General features: G+C 31.1%; 1 protein-coding gene across 1 annotated transcript; it reads left to right on the plus strand.

The window, feature by feature from the left end:
- The first annotated feature begins 5,924 nt into the window (after positions 1-5,924).
- LOC134711101 (atrial natriuretic peptide receptor 3-like) lies at positions 5,925-15,187 on the plus strand. Its single transcript, XM_063571546.1, has 6 exons — positions 5,925-6,135; positions 8,423-8,779; positions 10,308-10,471; positions 13,733-13,861; positions 14,352-14,487; positions 15,087-15,187. The coding sequence occupies exons 1-6, from the start codon at positions 5,925-5,927 to the stop codon at positions 15,185-15,187; spliced, it is 1,098 nt and encodes a 365-aa protein (XP_063427616.1).
- Positions 15,188-21,088: the final 5,901 nt, after the last annotated feature.

Below are 21,088 nucleotides of genomic sequence, written 5' to 3' on the forward strand. Positions count from 1 at the left end.
CTACATAAGTAAATGCCCGTACCAAATCAGTAATATGACAGTTGTTTTCCACTCGTTTGACGTGTTTGACCTTTTAATTTTGTAATTGGAAAAGGGACTTTCCGTTTTGAATTTTCCTTGGCGTTCGGTATTTTTGTTATTTCACTTTTACAAGACATACCGTGGTAAATTAACTTTTGAGCAACATGAATCCCAGCAAACACGGAGTGCTTCGGGAGTACCGTATAACCTGCTTCCGATTTGTTATCCGTCGTTTTTGATGATGCAAGAACATATTCGATATCAATGCGAATTCGGTAATGTCTCAATCGTTGATAGATGACTGGACGTGGTTAACATATTCATAGTTATCCCGTGACCCAGAAATGTCTGAAGTGATTGTCTATGAATAGTATGGATATTGTGGTATATAAAGAGAGGCAAAAGGTCTTCAAAGTCACCAGTCAAAAATAAACTGACTACGCCATGGCTAAAATAACCCAGATAAACAACAGTACACCAAACACAACACAGACTAATAAAGACCTAGCAACACCGATTCTACCAAAATAATTTGGTAAAATCTCAGGTGCCCTGTAGGGATAATGAGATCCTGTTATCCATATGCACTCGTGTTGGTTATAGCATCTTGGTAATGTTAGAGAACTTTTTGAATCAACCAGTGGGATATTTTCATAAAGTGGATTAATCAATCCCTAAGATAAGATATATAGATTCCTACACTGTAACAAGTGTATTACGATATTTCTCCACTCGAGCATAGCTCTTTAAATAACTTAAATTTAACTGTCGAAACTGGAGAAATATCGTAATACACGAGTTATAGTGTCAGAATCTGTTTTTCTAATGATTTTTTCTTCTTTTTCAAACATTTTCAGAAACGTGTGTTCTTTATATGCGACGTCATCATGCATTGTCGCCTTTTTCATGACGTCACAATAGGAAAATTCAGAAGAAAACAAATCATTTAGACGTCATAATTAAATTTGGACTAATCATTTGCCGAGAACAAATTTTTCACCAGTGGGGAGAATTTTTTTTCTCACACCGGTCAGAAAATGTGAAAATAGCACAAAAATTAGAGAAACCGGAATCTACGTTGGCCATTATCTTTTTTATTAACAAAGCAGCACCAACACTTTCAATTCTTATTTTAGTTATGAATGGGTTAGATTTGTGTAAAGCATAAATAAATCATATGTTATAATGATATAAAAAGATGAAAAATTCGTAGAGTGTATGAACTCTAAAAGATCTTTTGATTTTTTTAGTATCTACATCTGTATGCAACCTGTAAAATATTAAGTTTCACAATAACCTTGAAGTCATGAATTGATTGTTCATAAAATGCTGGTAAAAACTTCACCTCTTCATCATTTAATTCTGGATCATATTTTGCCCTGGTTTTTATTCACATTAATTAATAAGTTTTCTTTTTAAGATATTGATTTTATCTTTGAGAAAGAAAGAAAAGGTACCATGCATTTCTTTTTCTTTTTAATTTGTTTTCCAGAAGTAAGTATCTTTATTAATGTTGTGCCTATTTCTTTTACAGAATTCTGTAATATAATCCCGTATTCAAGTTTCGTAGACATCCCTTTACCCATTACCTTAGTAATAATTTACGTTATTGTAAAATTAATAATCTGATAACCTTTAAGGTAAATTTGCATTTAGATGATTAACTTTTCATCAAGTATATTACGGATATTTTGATATTATGCACTAATTACCATATTTCTGATCAATTTATAAATTAAGATTTTAATTTGCCTGAATCATATAACTACTAGTGTGTATATATCCGATGTTTGTGTGCATGCTCTAAGCAATGATTTTTGTCAGCAGTTGTCCTATGTCGTATGTTAATAGTTTCCTTATTTGAAAAATCAGATGGAAAATATTGAGATTATGCAACACGTAGTGCGAGTCAATAATATTTTAATTTCAAAATATTTTCAGACCTACACATTTTTTTTCTGGAACTTCAACACAACATGTAGCTCTATTCATATGAACTCCTCCACCAAAAATGTTGATACCTTCCAGTAAGTTTCCAGATACATTTTCCTTGTGAACAACGTTTTTCGACAGTCACTATTAACTGAAGCCTTTTAAAATTTTACACACATTTACCCTATTGAAGATTTATTTTTACATTTGGCTTCAAATAACCCGGTTGTTGCTTTCCTCAATACAATAAGAAAGATTTCTTCCATGACATTGTTACTTCAAATTGAATGAGAGGTATTTTTAAAACTAGATTATGTGAATGTCGCTGGATATTGGACCTTTAGGATGAACTATCAACTTAGAAACGGACAGTGGAGCTGATACTTGAAATAGAAACTTGGTGCTTATCTGCTAGGTGGTTACACAATAGGGAGTAATCCCTGATTTAATGTCAAGAGTTTTTTTTAATGTATGGCTTTGTAGCATTTTTGTAACAAAAGTCTATTTTGCATTAACGGTAAGCAAATATGTGGATCCTCAGTGATGTCAGCTCAAACAATGAACAGTACACTCATGAAAAGTGACATACCTGTGACGGTTAGCAGTTGTAATGAGTTTCGGCCTCTTTGAGCACATGGGTGATGATAAAATTGGACTTAATTGAATGCAAAACAGAATTTATTATGTGCATAATTGTAAATCAATCGTTAAAAGATTTTGTTTCAATAATTAGTTCTATTCTGTAGGTACAAAAATCTTTTTCTGGTTAGTTAAAAATAATTGCTTACGTTAATGTGAGTTAGAGGTTGGAAGGTTTTGATATGGAATAAATTATCTAAATGAGAAAACCGAGCAACAGTACATAAAATACAGGTCAACACGAATTTTACAGTTTTCAAATCGTCTCGTTACATAAATCACATTTAGTAAAAAGAAAAGTCACAAAAATACTGAACTTAGAGGAAAATCAAATCAGAAAGTCCATAATCACATGGCAAAATCAAATAACAAAACGCATCAAAAACGAATGTACAAGAACTGTCATATTCTTGACTTGGTACAGGCATTTTCAAATGTAGAAAATGATGGATTAAACCTGGTTTTATAGCGCTAAACCTCTCACTATGATGCCAGTCTCATCAAATTCCGTTATATTTACATTGATGCGTTAACTTAACAGACATAATTGATAAAATAGTCAAAATATGGGTACATCAGTCATCATCGTATAACAATCTATCTATAAACACACGCATTGATTTGTGTGTCTGGTAGCCTTTTAAATTTGAATAAATCACATTGGTTTCACTATTGGTGAAAAACACTGTTATGCAAATGTTTTTCTTTCATGTAGCATTTCAATCCTTGCCTTCTAATTTACATACCATTTTTTTCATGTTCAAATGGCATTTTAATTTTCAGACATTATTAATTATGATTTGGTTCAAGTTTAAGCAGTTATAAGTTTATTCTAATTTTGTAAATAGTCTTGTGAATGATTGTTATATAGTATAGACAAAGTACCAGGAAAATTACCTTAGCCGTATTAGGTACAACTTATTTTGAATTTTGGGTCTTCAATGCTCTTCAACTTTGTACTTGTTTGGCTTTTTAACTGTTTTGATTAGAGCGTCACTAATGAGTCTTGTGTAGACGAAACGCGCGTCTGGCGTATGAAATTATAATCTTGGTACCTTTGATAACTATTTTGATAACGCTGTAATTGAACATAGGCAAACATAGTGAGAGATGGAAACGAATAAATTTCAATAGTCAAAATGTTCGCTATATAAATAGATCAAATACATATGAGTATAACTCATTACGCCAGATATGCATTTTTGTAACAAATGATATTACTCAATGGATCTAGAATAAAGTTGTTAGAGGCTAGAATTAAACACAAAAAACAAGAGTACTGAGGTCAAAAGCAGTATTAACCTTTTTACTAATTATTCACAGTTATTTTGTAATTAATTTGATTCCAATCTTTTAGTTCTCTTCTTATTTACTTGTCTGTTTGTTTTGATCACAAATCGTTGTCAACAAAATGTCAGTGTATGCAACTGTCGTACAGGCGAAAGTTAAACGAGCTTTTCAACCAATTTAACCTTCATTTTCTTAATAAGACAACGCATGTTTCAAGTCAGGAATACGACAGTTGTTGTCCATCCGACAAAAGCTGCTATCGATGCTTATTTGATCCATAAGTCATTAGAGATTTGTTTGCATATTATAAATTGTCAATTGTTTTATTTGGATTAATCTTGTATTGATGAAGAAATTTCATTATTTATCGTTGTTAAGTGATCAAGTTTTTCCTTAAAATTACCATTACAGGATATAAATTTACTGCATAGAATATCCTAAATGTTTATAAAATATTCAACAGTATTTATGCTGATCCTACGAATTAAGAATCATATCGTTACTGATTTACAGTATTTAACCGAACAGGACAAATATGAAGAAAGGGATAATCAGTCGTTGCCTTTAAAAAACGAACGTATAGTTCACCCTTCACATGAATATGAAATAACGTTGAATGTAGTTTGCTGTTTACCATCGGGTTCTTTTAGTCATATATGTGATTAATTTGTACCGTTTCAAAATATGTCATTCCTTTTCACATAAGTTTTGTGTATTAAAAATTTACTTTGAACACTATTCTGGATCTTATTTTATAACGATAATAAAGGGCTATTGTAAGAAATTCATTTAAACGAAGTTTATCTGCCATTATTCTTATTGACACAGTTTACATGGTTTCTGTACCGACAAACATTAACGCTGTCAATGCTTTTCGATATCTGAGTTTTCTGAATAATCTGAAATTAAGTATCGATGGCAGATATTTCGAAATCACTTTTGAATTTGTTATATTTGTGGTGACTTAGGGCTTGACATGGCTCTAGTTTGAGGACACACGTCTATGTTTTAGGACACAATGATGGTATATCTGTGTTCCGATGATTGCTTTAGTTGGCATAACAAACACGTCTTTTTTTTTTATTCCATCTATAACTTGTCAATTATCTGATTCGAAATCCTGATATTATATGGTGAACAAGATAAGCTAGCTATCCCTTGATCAAAGAATTTCCACAATCATGTGTCAATAAAAAAATATATTGTCTATTGTTTAATCCTTATATTAAGATTCTGACGATAATTGTTATGCTAACAAAATGTGATTGGTTCGAAAAGATTTGAAAGACTTTTAAAGTTTGGATAGTCCGAGAAATATCAAAACAATACAGTTAAAGAAGTAAATAAAGGAATATTGAAGTTTATATCGTGTAATATTTTATTGTTTTCCATATCATCATAAATCGTTTTTTTTTTGCATTTAATTTCTTGTGTGCCAGTGGAAGTACCTTTTCTGTTTGATCACTAAAACTCCAGAAGGTATAATATATTAGAAATCGGAGAGATAACAATAACGCTAAAAAAATAGTGATGAAAAAATGGGCTTTCATTTGAAAAATACAATCGGCAATTAAAACATTTATGCCGAAAAACAGTTATGGCTTTCGCAAACAGAACCAAAACCACATATGACGCAAAAAATGCAAGGCACCTTCAAGATCCATCAATTTAATTTACAACTTGTGTACATTTGAAGTTCAATGTTTTTAAGGGAAGCTTACTCTGGGGAACGGTACATGAAGTTATTAATCAAGGCATGATTATATTCGATCTTAAATTAATAGCCGTCAGCAGTTTTACGTAAAATCAGTTTTATATGATATGTTATTGATTTACCTGAAAATTATCATCCAACTGAAATGAAGATATTATCAACATACGAAATTTTACAGTCATTTCAAATATTACTCCTTTTACAAAAGCGAAAGAAAAATAGTTTGTTAACTCAATAATTTTATATTAATATGATTGTTTATGTATTGGTGCACATTGTTTTATATTTGTGTTCTGTACATGGAAGGAATATTACAATATGTACGATTATGGTGAACGGAGGAACTCTACCTTATGAATATAGAAAGAGTGGTCCTGCAGTTGACATTGCAATAGAAAATATTAAAGCTCTGTATTCAGAGGTATTCAATGTGAATTATATCTACATGGATGCTGGTTTGAGATGTTCAGAAAATGGATTTGGTGCCATTGCAGCAGATGTTTATTACAACGACAATATTGATGTGTTTATTGGCCCAGGTTTGTAAACTTTTCAGAAATACCGTTGATACTTTTCATGTTCGTTAACAACCGGCAAATTTAATACTTTTAATAATCTAGGTGGTGTCGGAATTTAGTTTGTTTTAAGAGATTCGTTAATCAGAGTTAAACATTCAGCTTTTTGAATCAATTGACGAATTGATTCTTAATATGACATAATCATTGCATTTCAATTTGCTAATTATTATGCAATGCATTAGAGATTCTAGGTACTGACGATGTTAATCATAATAAATGCATTTTACAGTGTTCTTTTTAGTTTTGTTTGTGTATTAGTTATTTTTACTGTTTATTCTCTTTTTTGTAATATACTTTTTTCGTGGCTCGGTTTTTATTTATTCCGCCATGTGTTATTGTACTATTATGGCTACGTTTTGTATTTTTGCTTAATAATGTTCTTTGTTTATGGAGTATGTATATGCCATTTTGTTTTTCTTTGAATTTATAGTCAATTGTGTTTATAGTGATTAAGATTATAGCACAATGTCAACTGTTGTGAACCATGTCCGGAATATGTTTTCCGTTCGTTTCATGTGTCAGAGATTTTGCTATTTTATAAAGGACTCTTCGTCTTGGACTTTAAGTTGGAGGTCGTTTTTTTTTCTATTTTCAGGTTTTACTGATGATGTATTTACGTATTTGGATTAAGCGCGTTTCGCCAAAGTATTTCTGACAAAAAAGGCATTATTTCTTCTCTTGTAATTAACAAAAATATGTAAAAAATTGTTGACATTACAAAAAAAAAAATTAAAGATGAAATTGTTAAAGATAATTTTTATAACTTTAAAAAGACGAACACAATTTGTATGGCTTTGTTATACTTTTTTAGCATTTTAATCGTCAATTTTTAAAGTTGAACATCATCTCCAGAAGAAAATTCATACAGAACAAATTCAACATGAATTAACATGTTTCAAGTTTCTTAAACAAAACCAACCAAATTTGCTGCTGTGGACGTTCCAAAGAAACTACATATAATTGATATTTTTGATATTTGAGAGCAAACAATGCGTTGATGGTAGAATCAATATTTGATCATTTCAACCTAACGATTGTTTATTGACTTAAATCTGTTACTGATAGGAAATAATATGCTTATATTTGAACATAATGATTAAGATTTGTCCTTAATCGTTGGTTGCAACGGACAATACAAGAAATCTGATGGATATAAGAATAAGACGGCATAGTATGATTGTCTATGAGAAAACTCTCAACAAGAGACCAATGGCACATTAACATCAAAAGGTCATCGTATTTCTTTCATCAATAAGTGAAACCCACCTATATGGACAGCTTTAAAAGGCTGTTATCATATATATTTTCATATGCAAAGTAATTCATAAAAACGAAAACTAACAGCCTGATTTATATACAAAATAATAGAACCAATAAACAAGTTTCAATTTACAAATATTGTAATTCGTAGTTATTGCTATTAAAATTGGCAATAGAAAACTATGGAATGTGCCAAAGAGACAACAACCCTACCAAAAAGCTGAAAACAGCCACCAACGGGTCTTCAACAAAGCGCGAAAATCCCGCACCCGGAGAGGTACTTCAGCTGGTCGTGTCTTGTAAAATTGTCTTATCATGTCTTTTCTAATTGCCTGGTCTTGTATTGAAGAGGAATTGATTAGGTTTTTTTTAAACAACGAGCTTCGGATTATTGAAACACCAATCAGTATAAAACAGTTCTTATGAGAGCATTTTTTTGTCACAATAGATTTCAAATGATGTTTCCTAAATACGATGGCTTTATAATTAAAATATATAGTTATCAAGTTTTTATGTGTTTTTTGTCATATAAAATGACATAACCTATCATTTTGGGAAATGTCAATGACGATAAAGGGAAGGACTACCGATTATTGCAACAAATACTGGATCATGACGTTGAAGCGCCCATTAAAAATTAAAATAGATGGCGTTGTCTGGAGGATAAAATAAAATTAGATTTAAAAAAAACAATATTCCACAAAAAACTTAATTTTCAACAATGGACATGTCAATGATATTTCATGTCAAAACTAATTGCTAATATTACATTTTAATTATTAGATGGAATACTTATTTTCATTAAGGAACACAAAAACTCATTTGTTATAAATACAATATATGATGAATAAATACATCGGAACATACAATTAAAAGTCTAATTTTATTTGAAGAAACAATTGTTTTCTCTAACTCATTATCTGCATAGCTATATATACCGATTTTTCTTTATTTCATTCAAATATGAAAATTGATTTATGTTTTGAAGGTTGTAGTTTTGGAGTTGACGTCATTGGTAGACTTGCAGCATCCTGGAATCTACCAGTCATTACACCAGTTGGAACAAATGCTGTTCTGGAAGATAAAAATAACTTTCCAACACTAACACGGCTTTCCTATAATATGAATACAATCTCAAAAATGTACTTGAGTATATTCAGTAGATATAATTGGACAGACGTCACAATTATAACTGACGTTACAAAGTCATTTTTTAGAATTGTTAAAGACAGTTTAATGGAAGCTTTCCAATTTGCTGGGATCAATGTAGAACGAATGTTATTTAATACTTCAAAAACCTATGACATTGGATACCATCTAAAACAGGCAAGGCTTAGATCAAGAGGTAAATGAAAGTTGTGTTTATGCATATGTATTTGTTTACTGACACCTCTTACCCTCGGTTGAAATGATAATTTCATTGACCAGTTGAACATATTTCCAACGTCCTCTATTGACAATTTATAATATACATAATATATATTTTTTTAAGTCGCATGGCAAACGTATAAAGTATTACCCGTCAAACTACATTGTATTATTAGTTACATAGTATGCTAGTGACCTAATACGGTATAATTGGGGTCAGTAAATTCAGTATGAGGTGAGAGAGAAGCTCGAATCCCACTATGATATTTACTGACCCCATGTATACCGTATTACCTCACTAGCACATTATGTAACAAATTTATCTTACCGACTAATCTTAACGTGTAAAATTAAGACTAGTGACCTATCAAAATGAGCAAGTCGTCAATACTGTTAGCATTAAGAAACTACTTCCATTGATCCCACAAAAACAGATGCCAATATTAACGATTTGTTAGGTTTAGATGTGTTTTATAAATTTATTTCGATCTTAATCATCAATTTCTTCGTCTTCTGAAACCTTGAAGATTTTTTTTCTCAGTACCGTTTTGTTTTCATGTAAAGGACGTTACACCTCTACTAACCGTGTTTGAAGTATACACGGTCTCAACGCGGACGCTTTTAATTAATCATATTCAAAGAAATGTATAGGAGGTAAGATAAATGATAATGTCTAATCACTCAACGAAAACCATGTAGGTAAAGGCTTTTTTTTTTATGTCTACCTGTGCGAATTTCAAACACGCAATTTTACACCAGTACTGAAAACCTTCCATCCAATATGGGCAGATTTTACATAGATAAATAAAATCGTATAAGATAAGCAAAATGAGTATGTTAAATTTGATGACTGTTGTACCCCTATTTTTGACATTTTTACTTATTGTGTCTGTTTGTTTTGTTCACACATCGTTGATAATGTAATGGAATTTGATGCGACTTTCATACAAGTGAGAGGTTTAGCTAGCTATAAAACCAGGTTCAATCCAACATTTTCTACTTAAGAAAATTCCTGTACCAAGTCAGGAACATGACAGTTGTTAGCATTCGTTTGATGTGTTTGAACTTATGATTTTGCCATTTGATTTGGGACTTTCCTTTTTGAATTTTCCTCGGAGTTCATTATTTTTGAGTTTTTACTTTTTATGTAACACATAAACAAACGACAACCAACGAACTACATGCTTCTGACTTGGGACAGGCACATACATAAATAATGTGGCGAGGTTAAACATGTTAGCGGGATCCCAACCCTCCCTTAATATGAGACAGGACAACAGAACAACATAAGACCGAACTATAAAAATCAGCTGATAAAGGCTTAACTCATCAGAGGAACAAAAATACACGCGGGTGTTGCTGGGAACTTGTACATCCCAACAACAAAAAGACACCAAGTACAGATCTGAGAGTACTCGCAGTTAACTGACAGCTAGTTCAAATCCACTAACAACTGATAAAAAAATCATGAATTATTATACAATACTCTAAAATGTATATTTTAGTAATTGTAGTGAGTTGTAGTGGAGACACTTTCCGAGAATTTATGTTAATAGCCCACCAACTAGGAATGACCACTGGAGAATATGTTTTCATCATCATAAGTTTATTTGAGGGTGATACTTATTTAGGAGATTTTGGATGGAAGAGAAATGACTCTCACGACAAGGTAGGTAATGCATATCCTTAAGAGATTTGTTTGGATGCGGCATAACACTTTCGACTAGGTTGGTGTTCACTTAGGAGATTTTGATTGGAAATATTATACCTTCAAATCTGGACACACTGAAGACCAAAATCGTAGAATACTCTGCGTATTGATAATAATTGGATATCAAAGGCATACACTTTGGTATAAAGCTTCATATTTTTAAAAGAAAGAAGACCTTGAATCTTGATGCTTTATGCTTTATAGTTCCGTCATTTATATCATCATTTCCTTGATATTAAATTAATGATTCTGTATTTCAATATTTAGTCTCAGGAATCTTTGCAGGGCTACATATTAGTCTAGTAGGGGTCACATGATCTCGAACTCATTTAATAAATTAGTAAATAGTATAAAGATAACGTGAACACATCACTTTTTTAGATATTGTAAGCATAACGTGAAATATACATGGTGATTGGAATTATTGTACATGTCGCACTAGCATGATTGATCTTTACTTAATTTTTTTTTCATCGTTCTTTGGTCAATAATCAGTTGCTCAGTTGTAGTCTATTTCTTAAATACTAAAAACAATGATCAACTTTTTATGTTGTATCGGATGAGTGTAAGGTGTTAATGTATGTCTGTCAGGGTCCATCTGATGATGACCTTATTTTGATGGTTCTTGGTCACATCCAAAGTTTTTTTTTGTGATACTGTGAGCAATAAGTGAACTTCATTGAGAGTTGTTAATTACTGTCTGGAATGTACCATCTGAATTTGGCCTTATAAATTCCAATGTTGTTTTAAGGTTTGTTTTAATAAGGAATGTTTTATAAATTGTGATGTATAGTTAAATGCAAGGTGTTCTGTTTGGCAGGGTTCATCTGACCTGGATATGATTTTCATGGGAGATCAATTACTAGTATGTGACATTTTGTCATATTTGTGTTAAAAATACAATTTTAAAAACAAAGACTTAAAATCAATCACGATGAGTAAAGCAGTCGATAAATTATACTGTATGAACCCCTGTAGTCATTTAAGAATTACTGGTTGTGTTTGAGTCTTTTGAAAGATTAATTTAGAATTATTTAACGTCTCCATGTACATATTTCATACAAATCAGTAGCGAATTGATTTCTATACATATTATATTTTTTTTTATTTTTTACATTTTTATTTGTGTTGACTTTTCAAATCTTCGTGAAATATTAGAAAAACTTCTTTTGTTAACTTTTTCCTGGAAAGCACTTATGGGTGCTCCGTATTATTACAGTCACAATTGTCGGGGAAAATATCAAATGAGGATTTTTTTTTTTTTTTTAGAAATAATGAATATTTATTTATTTAATTATCGTTTGTCTGTATGTTTAAAAATCATAAAATTAAGAATGGAAATGGGGAATGTGTCAGAGCAACAACAACCCGACCATGGGGCAGACAACAGCCGAAGGCCACCAATGGGTCTTCAATGTAGTGATAAACTCCCACACCCGATTCGTCCATCAGCTGGCCCTTATAAAATATGCTAACTTGTTCAGTGATAATTGTCGTCATACTAAACTTCGAATTATACACAAGAAACTTAAATAAAAAAATCATACCACACCATATATAAACATTTCCACAAAGTATTTGTTCTTTCGTTATGCTTATTTTAATTACGTTTCGGTCGAATGATAATTTGCCTCAGGCTAACTGTTTTAAGTATTATTTGAAAGAAAATGTGTAATTCATTATATGTATATAAAAAAAATAGTATTCATTATTTTTGTTTTCTTTGTACATATTATTTTGGTCACGCTTTTTTGTGTTATTTGAACAACTCAAATTTAAATATAAATTGATATATTTCCATTTGAATATTAGTTCAAACAATATCTATCGACAAAAACTACTAGTGGGAGTCTTGCGATATATTTTAAACAAAACATCCTAAGCTGCTATGTCTATTTGTCATCTGAGATAATCTCGGTTTTTTTACATACAATTTTATTTGTAACTTTGTCAATGACTCACACAGTAGTTAATACTATTTTGTTAAATAAAACCTAATATTAAACTGAGGTTATGTAGTTCCTTTCCAAATACTTTCTGTATAGATTAATAACATTTTCCTTAAATTAATTACATCTTTTGAAATGCAAATTCATTTTGATTCGCTTGTATATCTCATCATTGTTATATAAGGCTTGATCTAACTAATAAAGTATTCGTATTTTACAGATATTTTTGGCATTATAAACCAACAGGCATCAAACTTTTAAATTATTTCATTGGCACAAGGAAGGCTTCTATAGGTCAGAGATACCAGGGGTGCTTTGTTTATCTGATTGTCTTGTTTTGACGTGTATATTATTAGAAGATGTACATTATGAACATAAACTCCTATGTCTTCTGTGAAACCATCTGTTTTTGTCTCAATAGAAAGTACATAAGATACTAAAAGTGCAACTGTTTTCAACAAACAGAAAAATGTAGTATTTTACATGTTAAATTACTAGCAAATGCATGAAATTAATGCTTTCAATTTTTGCTTAGAATTCATTTTACTTTGTTGGCATTTCACAAAGTAGTGCTTTTTACGAGAATGTTTGTGATGTCTTTGCATTTAATTCGTTGGACGTGGTCTGATTGATACTTTAGTCTGAGAGAATATGAATAATTTATTGTTTTTTTTATTTTATTTTGGCTTTTATTGACTATGAGTATTCTTATATTTGTACCTTTTCCGATTTTCTATTTTATGTTTTTTTTTGTTGAACGTGCCGATCTGAGTAGTCATAATATTACCAACTGGTTTTTACTGTTTGTTCTGTAATCATGATTTAACAACCAACGTCCAAGGTACGGGTTATTGGGTGCTCAAACATAGTTTTAAATCCAAATGTAGTTGTATATGCCTGTTCAAAGACCAGAGTTTGTTATTAAGTTGTTGTAGTTTGTTGACGTCTGCCATATTTGTATTTCGTCGAAAGAAAATTAAACAATTTTAACAACTTGTTAGCTCTAATAACGATAGTGAGTGATTTTTGAACATGGAATGAAGAACTGATGAAATTAAGCAATTTATTGCTACGTATAAAATCCATAAATAAATCTGTCATGATAGGGATACAGTTCAACATATAACTTAATTTATCCTGCAATTAGCACACTTTTGTACATATATCAGATATGTATTTTTTTATATTGAAATGAAAATAGTATTATGACTATGGAACAGCGGCATACTATCAATTTACCTTAGTTGACAATTTTTGTTTTTCTCCACAGTTAGCAGCAGCTGCATTTGACTCTGTGCTAATGGTAAGACTGAGATATCCAACTACTGCTACTTTCGTGGAATTCGAAAAAGACGTAACGTTAAGAGCATCAACACATTACAACTATACATTTAAGGTTGTATGTTAAATGCATTGTTTTGCTGTACTTACGGGATATTATTATAAGATACATCTTGACCAAGACAGCACAGTTCTGAGTCCGCAATGCTTTATAAGGTTCTTTCAATTTTTTAAATAAAAGGTATAATATCACAAAAATACTGAATTCCAATGAAAATTTAAAACAAAAAGTCCATCATCAAATGTCAAAATCTTAATCATCATATACCTGACTTGGTACAGGCATTATCGTAAATAAAAAATGATGAATTTAACCTGGTTTTATAGCTAGCTTAACCTCTGACTTGTATTACAGTCGCATATGTAAAGTTAATAATATAACCCTTGGCTATCGTTTTCTCTGGAATAAACCTTATGTGATATTGTCATATTGTCACTGTAGTTGTGCACAATCTTAGTTTTTTAACGAGGAAGCAAATTACACATAAAAGCAGAATCTTTATTGTACTGTTTTTATTTTCATAATATAATTAAAATGTTGAATTCAGGTCAACCCATTCATTACTTCGATGTACGAAGCATTCATGATATATGCATCAGTTGCAAATGAAACTATTTCTGAAGGAGGAAGTTTGCGTGATGGAAGGACGATAACACATAAACTTTGGAATCGAGAATTTGTAGGTATACTTCTCTCTAAACTGCTTATTTTTTTAACTGAAATACAAATTGATATAAATGATATCTAACATACATTTTAAGAAGTTAGATTACACAATGAACGGCAATTCATCAGAACCCAGAAAAACTGATAACGTTATATAAATACATAAATTAAATAAATGATCAAGCAAAACGCTAATTAAAAATGACGAGTTGATGGAACATAAAAAGATCAGAAGTGATGTCGAAACATGGATAGGTATTTGGGTTTCATGATTGAGATTCTTAAAGACTTCTTAACTTTTGCATTAGCAAATTTCAGCGTATCATTAAACGATGTGGCATTTTAGTCAATGATAATTTATGACTCTTCACTAGAGGCAAATTACATAGAGGTTAACAACTGACAACACTTATGATGACGATGGTCGTTCATTTTGATGATATTGCTCTTTTTGTTATTTACTTTTAACTGTGAATGTTTGATATAAGCAATAATATATATAAGTACATTTAAAGACTGCTGACATGCATCTTTTATAAGGAATATTCTTTGGTTGTTATTTTTTTTATGGCTGTCATCTTTGTAAGTGCGTCTTATTAACATACTGTGATTATAGGGTTAGATGGAACCATTAAGATAAATAGCAACGGTGATAGAAAAGCAGACTTTTCCTTGTTGGACTTAGATGGTACATCCATGGAATATAAAGTATGTTGATAATATATGCATAATAAGATTAATATGTTGTGGCACAACTTTTTACCTATTGAGCAGATTTCTGCCAACACTTATAAAAAAAAACGATCCAAGAAGGATTTATGTGAATAAAGACGACACATACAACAATATTATACATATAAGGTCTGGAAATGTATAAATTCTTTAAATGCAAAGAATAATATCTTGATATATATCAACGATTTAATATCAGCAGTTAAATGTTGATCGATGTATATCAATCACTAGTTAATCAATGTGAATTTGAAACGGTAATTTTGATCTTAACCTTTCTTCAAATACTTATTTATTAAGTTATTTTCAGTCTACTATTCAATTTAAGCACTTATTCTGTACTTTTTTTAGACAAATTTTCGTCTAGTCAATTAAGATCTGTGAAGTATATGTTTCGACGGTTTGGTATTTGTCATTTACCTGTACACATCTACATCAATTTGAATTGTCTGAAAATAGGTATCAAAAGTACCAGGATTATAATTTAGTTCGCCAGACGCGCGTTTCGTCTACATAAGTCATAAAACAACTATACAGTACTGAATTGACCGTAACTTACAACTGCAAAACAATTTAAGCATATCTTTTTTAAATCCCAGTTTTGTTGGTATATCTTTAGTCAGAACTTTTTTTGATATTAGGGTTATTTGTCTTTTTTGCTTGATGGTGTAATCATCTTTATATTATGTCATACATAAAAGAAGGTCGAAAGATACCAGAGAAACAGTCAAACTCATAAATCGAAAATAACACCTTGGCTAAAAATGAAAAATGGCCCCTATTTATGCACAAGTATATAAACATATAATACTACTGTGAATTTATTATAACTAGAACACACCAGAGAAATCGCGGGCATATTCAGCTTGTAAAATGTAATAGGATGAATTTTTGTAATGATATTATGACTGGAGAATTTCATATCAGGTATTAAAAAGCCCCTCCCTTTTTCCAAAGTCCGTTATGTTTTTCCTTTCTGTTAAATTCAATTATTTTTCGTGTTTCTGGCCACAATTATTATTCCCCTTTGCTATAATGCATTTTGTGGTAAAAGTCAAATTAAATTAAAAATTGGCACCGCTTAAGTCAGGAAATAAATGAACTTGCTTGTAGACCATTAATATTCTAATAAAATGTGCTTCTAAGACAACCCATTGCAGTGCTTTTCCTTGTAAGAGCCCTATTAACATACCAATGGTAGGATTTGAATCTCGTATAAATGACTAAGGCACATTTGAGGGGTGGTCTGAGGGGTCCTGATCATAAAATCCCGGGCTTAAAAGCATGAAATCCCGACTCAAATCTACACTACTTTCATTTTGGCCAAAATTACTTCTTTCACTTTCAACAATAATTTTCTATGCCCCATTTATCGGAATTATGTTTTCTGGTCTGTTCAACCATTCTTTTGTATGTCCTTCCTTCTGTCCGGCTTCAGGTTAAAGTTTTCACTTTCAACAATTATTTGTTATGCCCCATTTATGGGAATTATGTTTCTAGTCTGTTCGTCCGTTCAATCGTTCGTCCGTCCGTCTGTCCCGATTCAGGTTAAAGTTGTTGGTCAAGGTAGTTTTTGATGAAGTTGAAGTCCAACCAACTAGAAACTTAGCAAATATATTCCCTATGATATGATCTTTCCAATTTTAATGCCAAATTTCATTTCACGGTCCACTAAACATAGTAAATGATAGTGCCGATGTGGCATCCGTATACTATGGGCACATTCTTGTTTCCAAATGTTTTACTTATTTCAATATATATGCAACTGGTATGACCCCTTAGATAGTAAATATTTCAAAAAAAAGTAAACAGAATATAGAGAGTCCCTGTATATTAAAGTAGTATAATCATAGTTTACAGGTGGATAAACGCGAGATCATAATTGTCTCTAAGGAGGTACATGTGTAATAGTTATGGTTCTTGCGAACTTAAAACCATCGATTTGATATGGAGAACGCTCTGATTGGCTTATTTATTTTTCATTTGTGTAATCTATCATACGATTAGTTGTTCTTGTGCATATTTAAAACCGGAAGTCTTTTCTATGACTAAAAGTCAGTCTGAAAACGGAAACAATATCTGGACACCTATTTTGTCGTTTTTCTCCCAAAATGTCTCAATCTGAATAATCATAAGAATGAATGACAAATGCGACTATGCATGTTACCTTAAGAACACAGAGGCATGATGATTAAGTTATTGTGGAAGAAAGATAGAGAAGCGACACACAAAATGAGGTCTTCTCGTTTAACAGTAAAGATTTACAAAGCATCAACGTTCGTGTATTTCATGAGTAAGGGTAAACGATTAGTTTGAAAGTCCAACGAACACACTAACGTTTGTATGTATAATTTGCAGAACAACGAAATAAAATATCAACGAAAAGTTATTTCCCGCTAAAATCAACAACTTAACACTATATAAAATGTACCTTTGTTATTTTATAGAAACTAAAACTGATACTAATTGTTTGACATACTAGGTTGCTGCGAACTATTTAGGGTTAAATGGTAAATTAGTATTCAACGAAAGCATTGGAATTCATTGGCCGAAAAAAAGAGGACCACCACTAAATAGACCGTTGTGTGGGTACACTGGGAATGACCCGAGATGTGAAACAACTGGTAAGTTGTATAACATGCAGTTCATTATATCCAAAGCTATATTTCAAAACATTTGCGTCTTATCCTAAACCTTTATCAATCGAGTTGATGACACTTGAATCCTTTTTGCCATGTCTTATAAATGACGAGTTATAATAATTTCATGGATCGCACAATGTTCTTCTTTGAGAAGCCTTATTACAAATGTATTTTGCGCATACGCCGAAAAGTGTAGGAACACAAAAGTTTCTAAACATGAAATTAAACAATTACTTGAACACCTCTTCCGTAACCATACAAGGTCATCAAAGTTCTAACTTTTTTAAAACAAGAGCCTTTAATACACAAAGATTATACGCAGTCATGCACAAGTCTACAATTATACCACTATCGTGTAATAAACAGTTTATTTCAAAATAGAATAAGTGCCCTTATACCAGAAAAATTACCCTTTTATCAAATATTTGAATAATAGCAACTTAAATGCAACATATTTTTTGTTTTTTTAGAAATACCGATGACAGCAATTGTGGTCACAGTCCTGGTAGCATGCTTAGTTTTATTTGTACTTGCTTTGATAATAAAATTGCGGTAAGTGCATTACATTTGGAAATATCGTGTAGATTCAAATTAAAAAAAGTGCTTGTTGACGAGAAAAGTTAGGTTAAAAAGGGAATTAGTTAAATTGGCTAACAACTTCAATTATTTAGTTACCTATTAGTATTTTGTTGACTCTCATGGATTATGGTCGTCTTTCATTTTCATGGCTTGGTCAAATTCTTTTCAATTGTGCGTTTTGAATATCCGCTTGGTTACCACCGCCTCTTTTGTACGATTTTTTTAAAAGCTGCCATTGTTACAACAACATACTATTTTTTTTCTTTAAAGTAGGAATGTAGAGGTTTATGTAGATGAAACGCGCGTCTGGCGTATTAAATTATGCATTTTGTTATTTGATTTTGCCATGTGATTATGGACTTTCCGAATTGATTTTCCTCTGAGTTCAGTATTTTTGTGATTTTACTTTTTATAAGCCTGGTGCCTCTGATAACTATTGTTATCGATTTTCAAATTTCACAAACACACGAAAAAGACACATGAATATTATAAACAAAAAGTGAAGCAATCACGTGAAATTCAAATGAGGGATGTATTGTTAGTTGACTAGGTAAGCGTCTCCGAATATGCATCAATCAGTCGTTTTCATTTTCACTTAAATGTAAACATTTTTTTAAACAGGAGCGCAAATCTGTAAATGTAGTCAGTATAATGGGAACATTCACAAATCGTAATCTATCAATTCATATAATTACTCTGCATACAATGGGGCAGTTGGCGATGTTTCTGTAATAAATGGCTTTGGTTTTTAAAATACTTTGAAAGGGAATTTAATAACAGGAAAACTATTTTGAACACGGAACCTTTAACTGATGCTTATCTTCATACGTTTTTCCTCCATATTTAAAAGTGCATGTCCTAAACAGGAACCTCATTAGTAATGTCATAAAATCACAATTAAAAAAACATTATTTATTGATTTGATAAAGCATATTTAAATAATGGAACTAATTATTGTTTTAGTTCAAAAAAGTCTCTTGGATATGAAGATGAAATAATTTGATGTTTGGATGATTAATGTCTTTTCTACTTTCTATACTATCGTTTTGCATAAAGGTTTTTTGTTATGAAATAATGATATCTCTAAATGAAATAATGATATCTCTAAATTTTAATTTCAATCATATTTGCTTCGTTTCATATTTATTAAATGAAAATAATAAATGCATGATATACTTTATATGATAATGATGATTGAATAAAGTTATAAATAAACTCAACATAGAAACCTGGAATTATATATTTTATAGTTACGCCGGAGGCGCGTTTTGTCTACAAAAGACTCATCAGTGACGCTCGAAACCAAAAAAATTTATAGGCCAAATAAATTACGAAGTTGAAAAGCATTGAAGATCAAAATTCCTAAAAGTTTTGCCAAATACAGCTAAGGTAATCTATTCCTGAGGTAGAAAGCCTTAGTGTTTTAAAAATTCTAAATGTTTGTAAACAGTTAATTTATTATTATGATCATATCAATGATTATTCATGTCAGCACAGAAAACGTGCTGACTACTGGGCTGATGACCCCCTCGGGGAATAAAAACTCCAACGTTTGTTTTGTCTGTATAGGCTTGTTTTATATGTATTGACATACCTTGTTTTACACAGAAAACAGCTCCGTGAGAATGACATCCGAAGTAACTGGTGGAAAATAGATAAAGAACATCTGCTGTTTCGCAAGATAATGTCTCACAGTTTTCATAGTTTAATGTCAGGGGTTTGTATTAGAACATTCAAAATACAATAGAAAATTATCCAAAACTAAATAGTAATCAGGATTATAATTTGATACGCCAGAGGCAATATTCGTCTACATAAGACACATCAATGACGCTCAGATCAAAAGAGTTATATAGCTAAACAATTTCAAAGTTGAAGAGCATTGAAGACCCATAATTCCAAAAGGTTGTGGCTAAAGTAATATATTCCTGGGATGAGAAAAGCCTTAGTTTCTTCAAAAATTCAAAGTTTTGTAACAGGAAATTAAAAAAAAAATGACCATATAATTGATTTTATTTCAACACCGAAGTGCTGACGATGGGCTGGTGATACCCTCGGGAACGAAACATCCACCAGCAGTGGCATCGACCCAGTGGTGTTTAAAGTTATCAAAAACATCTTTTCTTGCATTTGAACATTATCTGAAAAATGAAAAAAATAAAACATTAATAAAACCTGACAGTACAGTAGCCCACATTTACTACCATCAATAATCTTCTGTAAAAACATACTGCAACCGAGAAAGACATTTTAAAATGGACAAGAGTTTATATTTTTTTACTCTATTTTATTATTGCAAAAAAACGTTATAACATGTTTTTCCTCAAATTGGTTAAACCAGTGGAAGAGTTATGCAAATAATAGTATTATCACGTCCAATAAATGAATCTCAGTTAGAAATAGGAAACAGTAAAACAAAACACTTGTTCAGACTTCAAAATCATTTGATTATCCCTATTCAATTTAGATAGGTTGTCTTTCGTTGGCTACCTCTTTTGAATGTAAGATATGTAATCTTAAATAATTTGCTTAAAAAAATAGATAAACATGTTTATATAAGGATATAGGACAGATTTATGTGAAAAGGCATATACATTTAAACTTATTGTTCTTGATGTCAAAGTACACTTTATTGAAATATAATAAGACTGTGTATAAGAACATG

This window comes from Mytilus trossulus, chromosome 3, assembly GCF_036588685.1.
Source record: "Mytilus trossulus isolate FHL-02 chromosome 3, PNRI_Mtr1.1.1.hap1, whole genome shotgun sequence".
In the NCBI taxonomy this organism is placed as follows: Eukaryota; Metazoa; Mollusca; class Bivalvia; order Mytilida; family Mytilidae; genus Mytilus; species Mytilus trossulus.

What these genes read in the sequence shown, in the direction of transcription:
- LOC134711101 (XM_063571546.1), top strand. Translation starts at nt 5,925, where the DNA reads ATGGTGAACGGAGGAACTCTACCTTATGAATATAGAAAGAGTGGTCCT. An exon ending in ACAACTATACATTTAAGGTT is followed by an intron (nt 13,862 to 14,351) that starts GTATGTTAAATG and finishes TGTTGAATTCAG; the next exon opens with GTCAACCCATTCATTACTTC. An exon ending in TTGGAATCGAGAATTTGTAG is followed by an intron (nt 14,488 to 15,086) that starts GTATACTTCTCT and finishes CTGTGATTATAG; the next exon opens with GGTTAGATGGAACCATTAAG.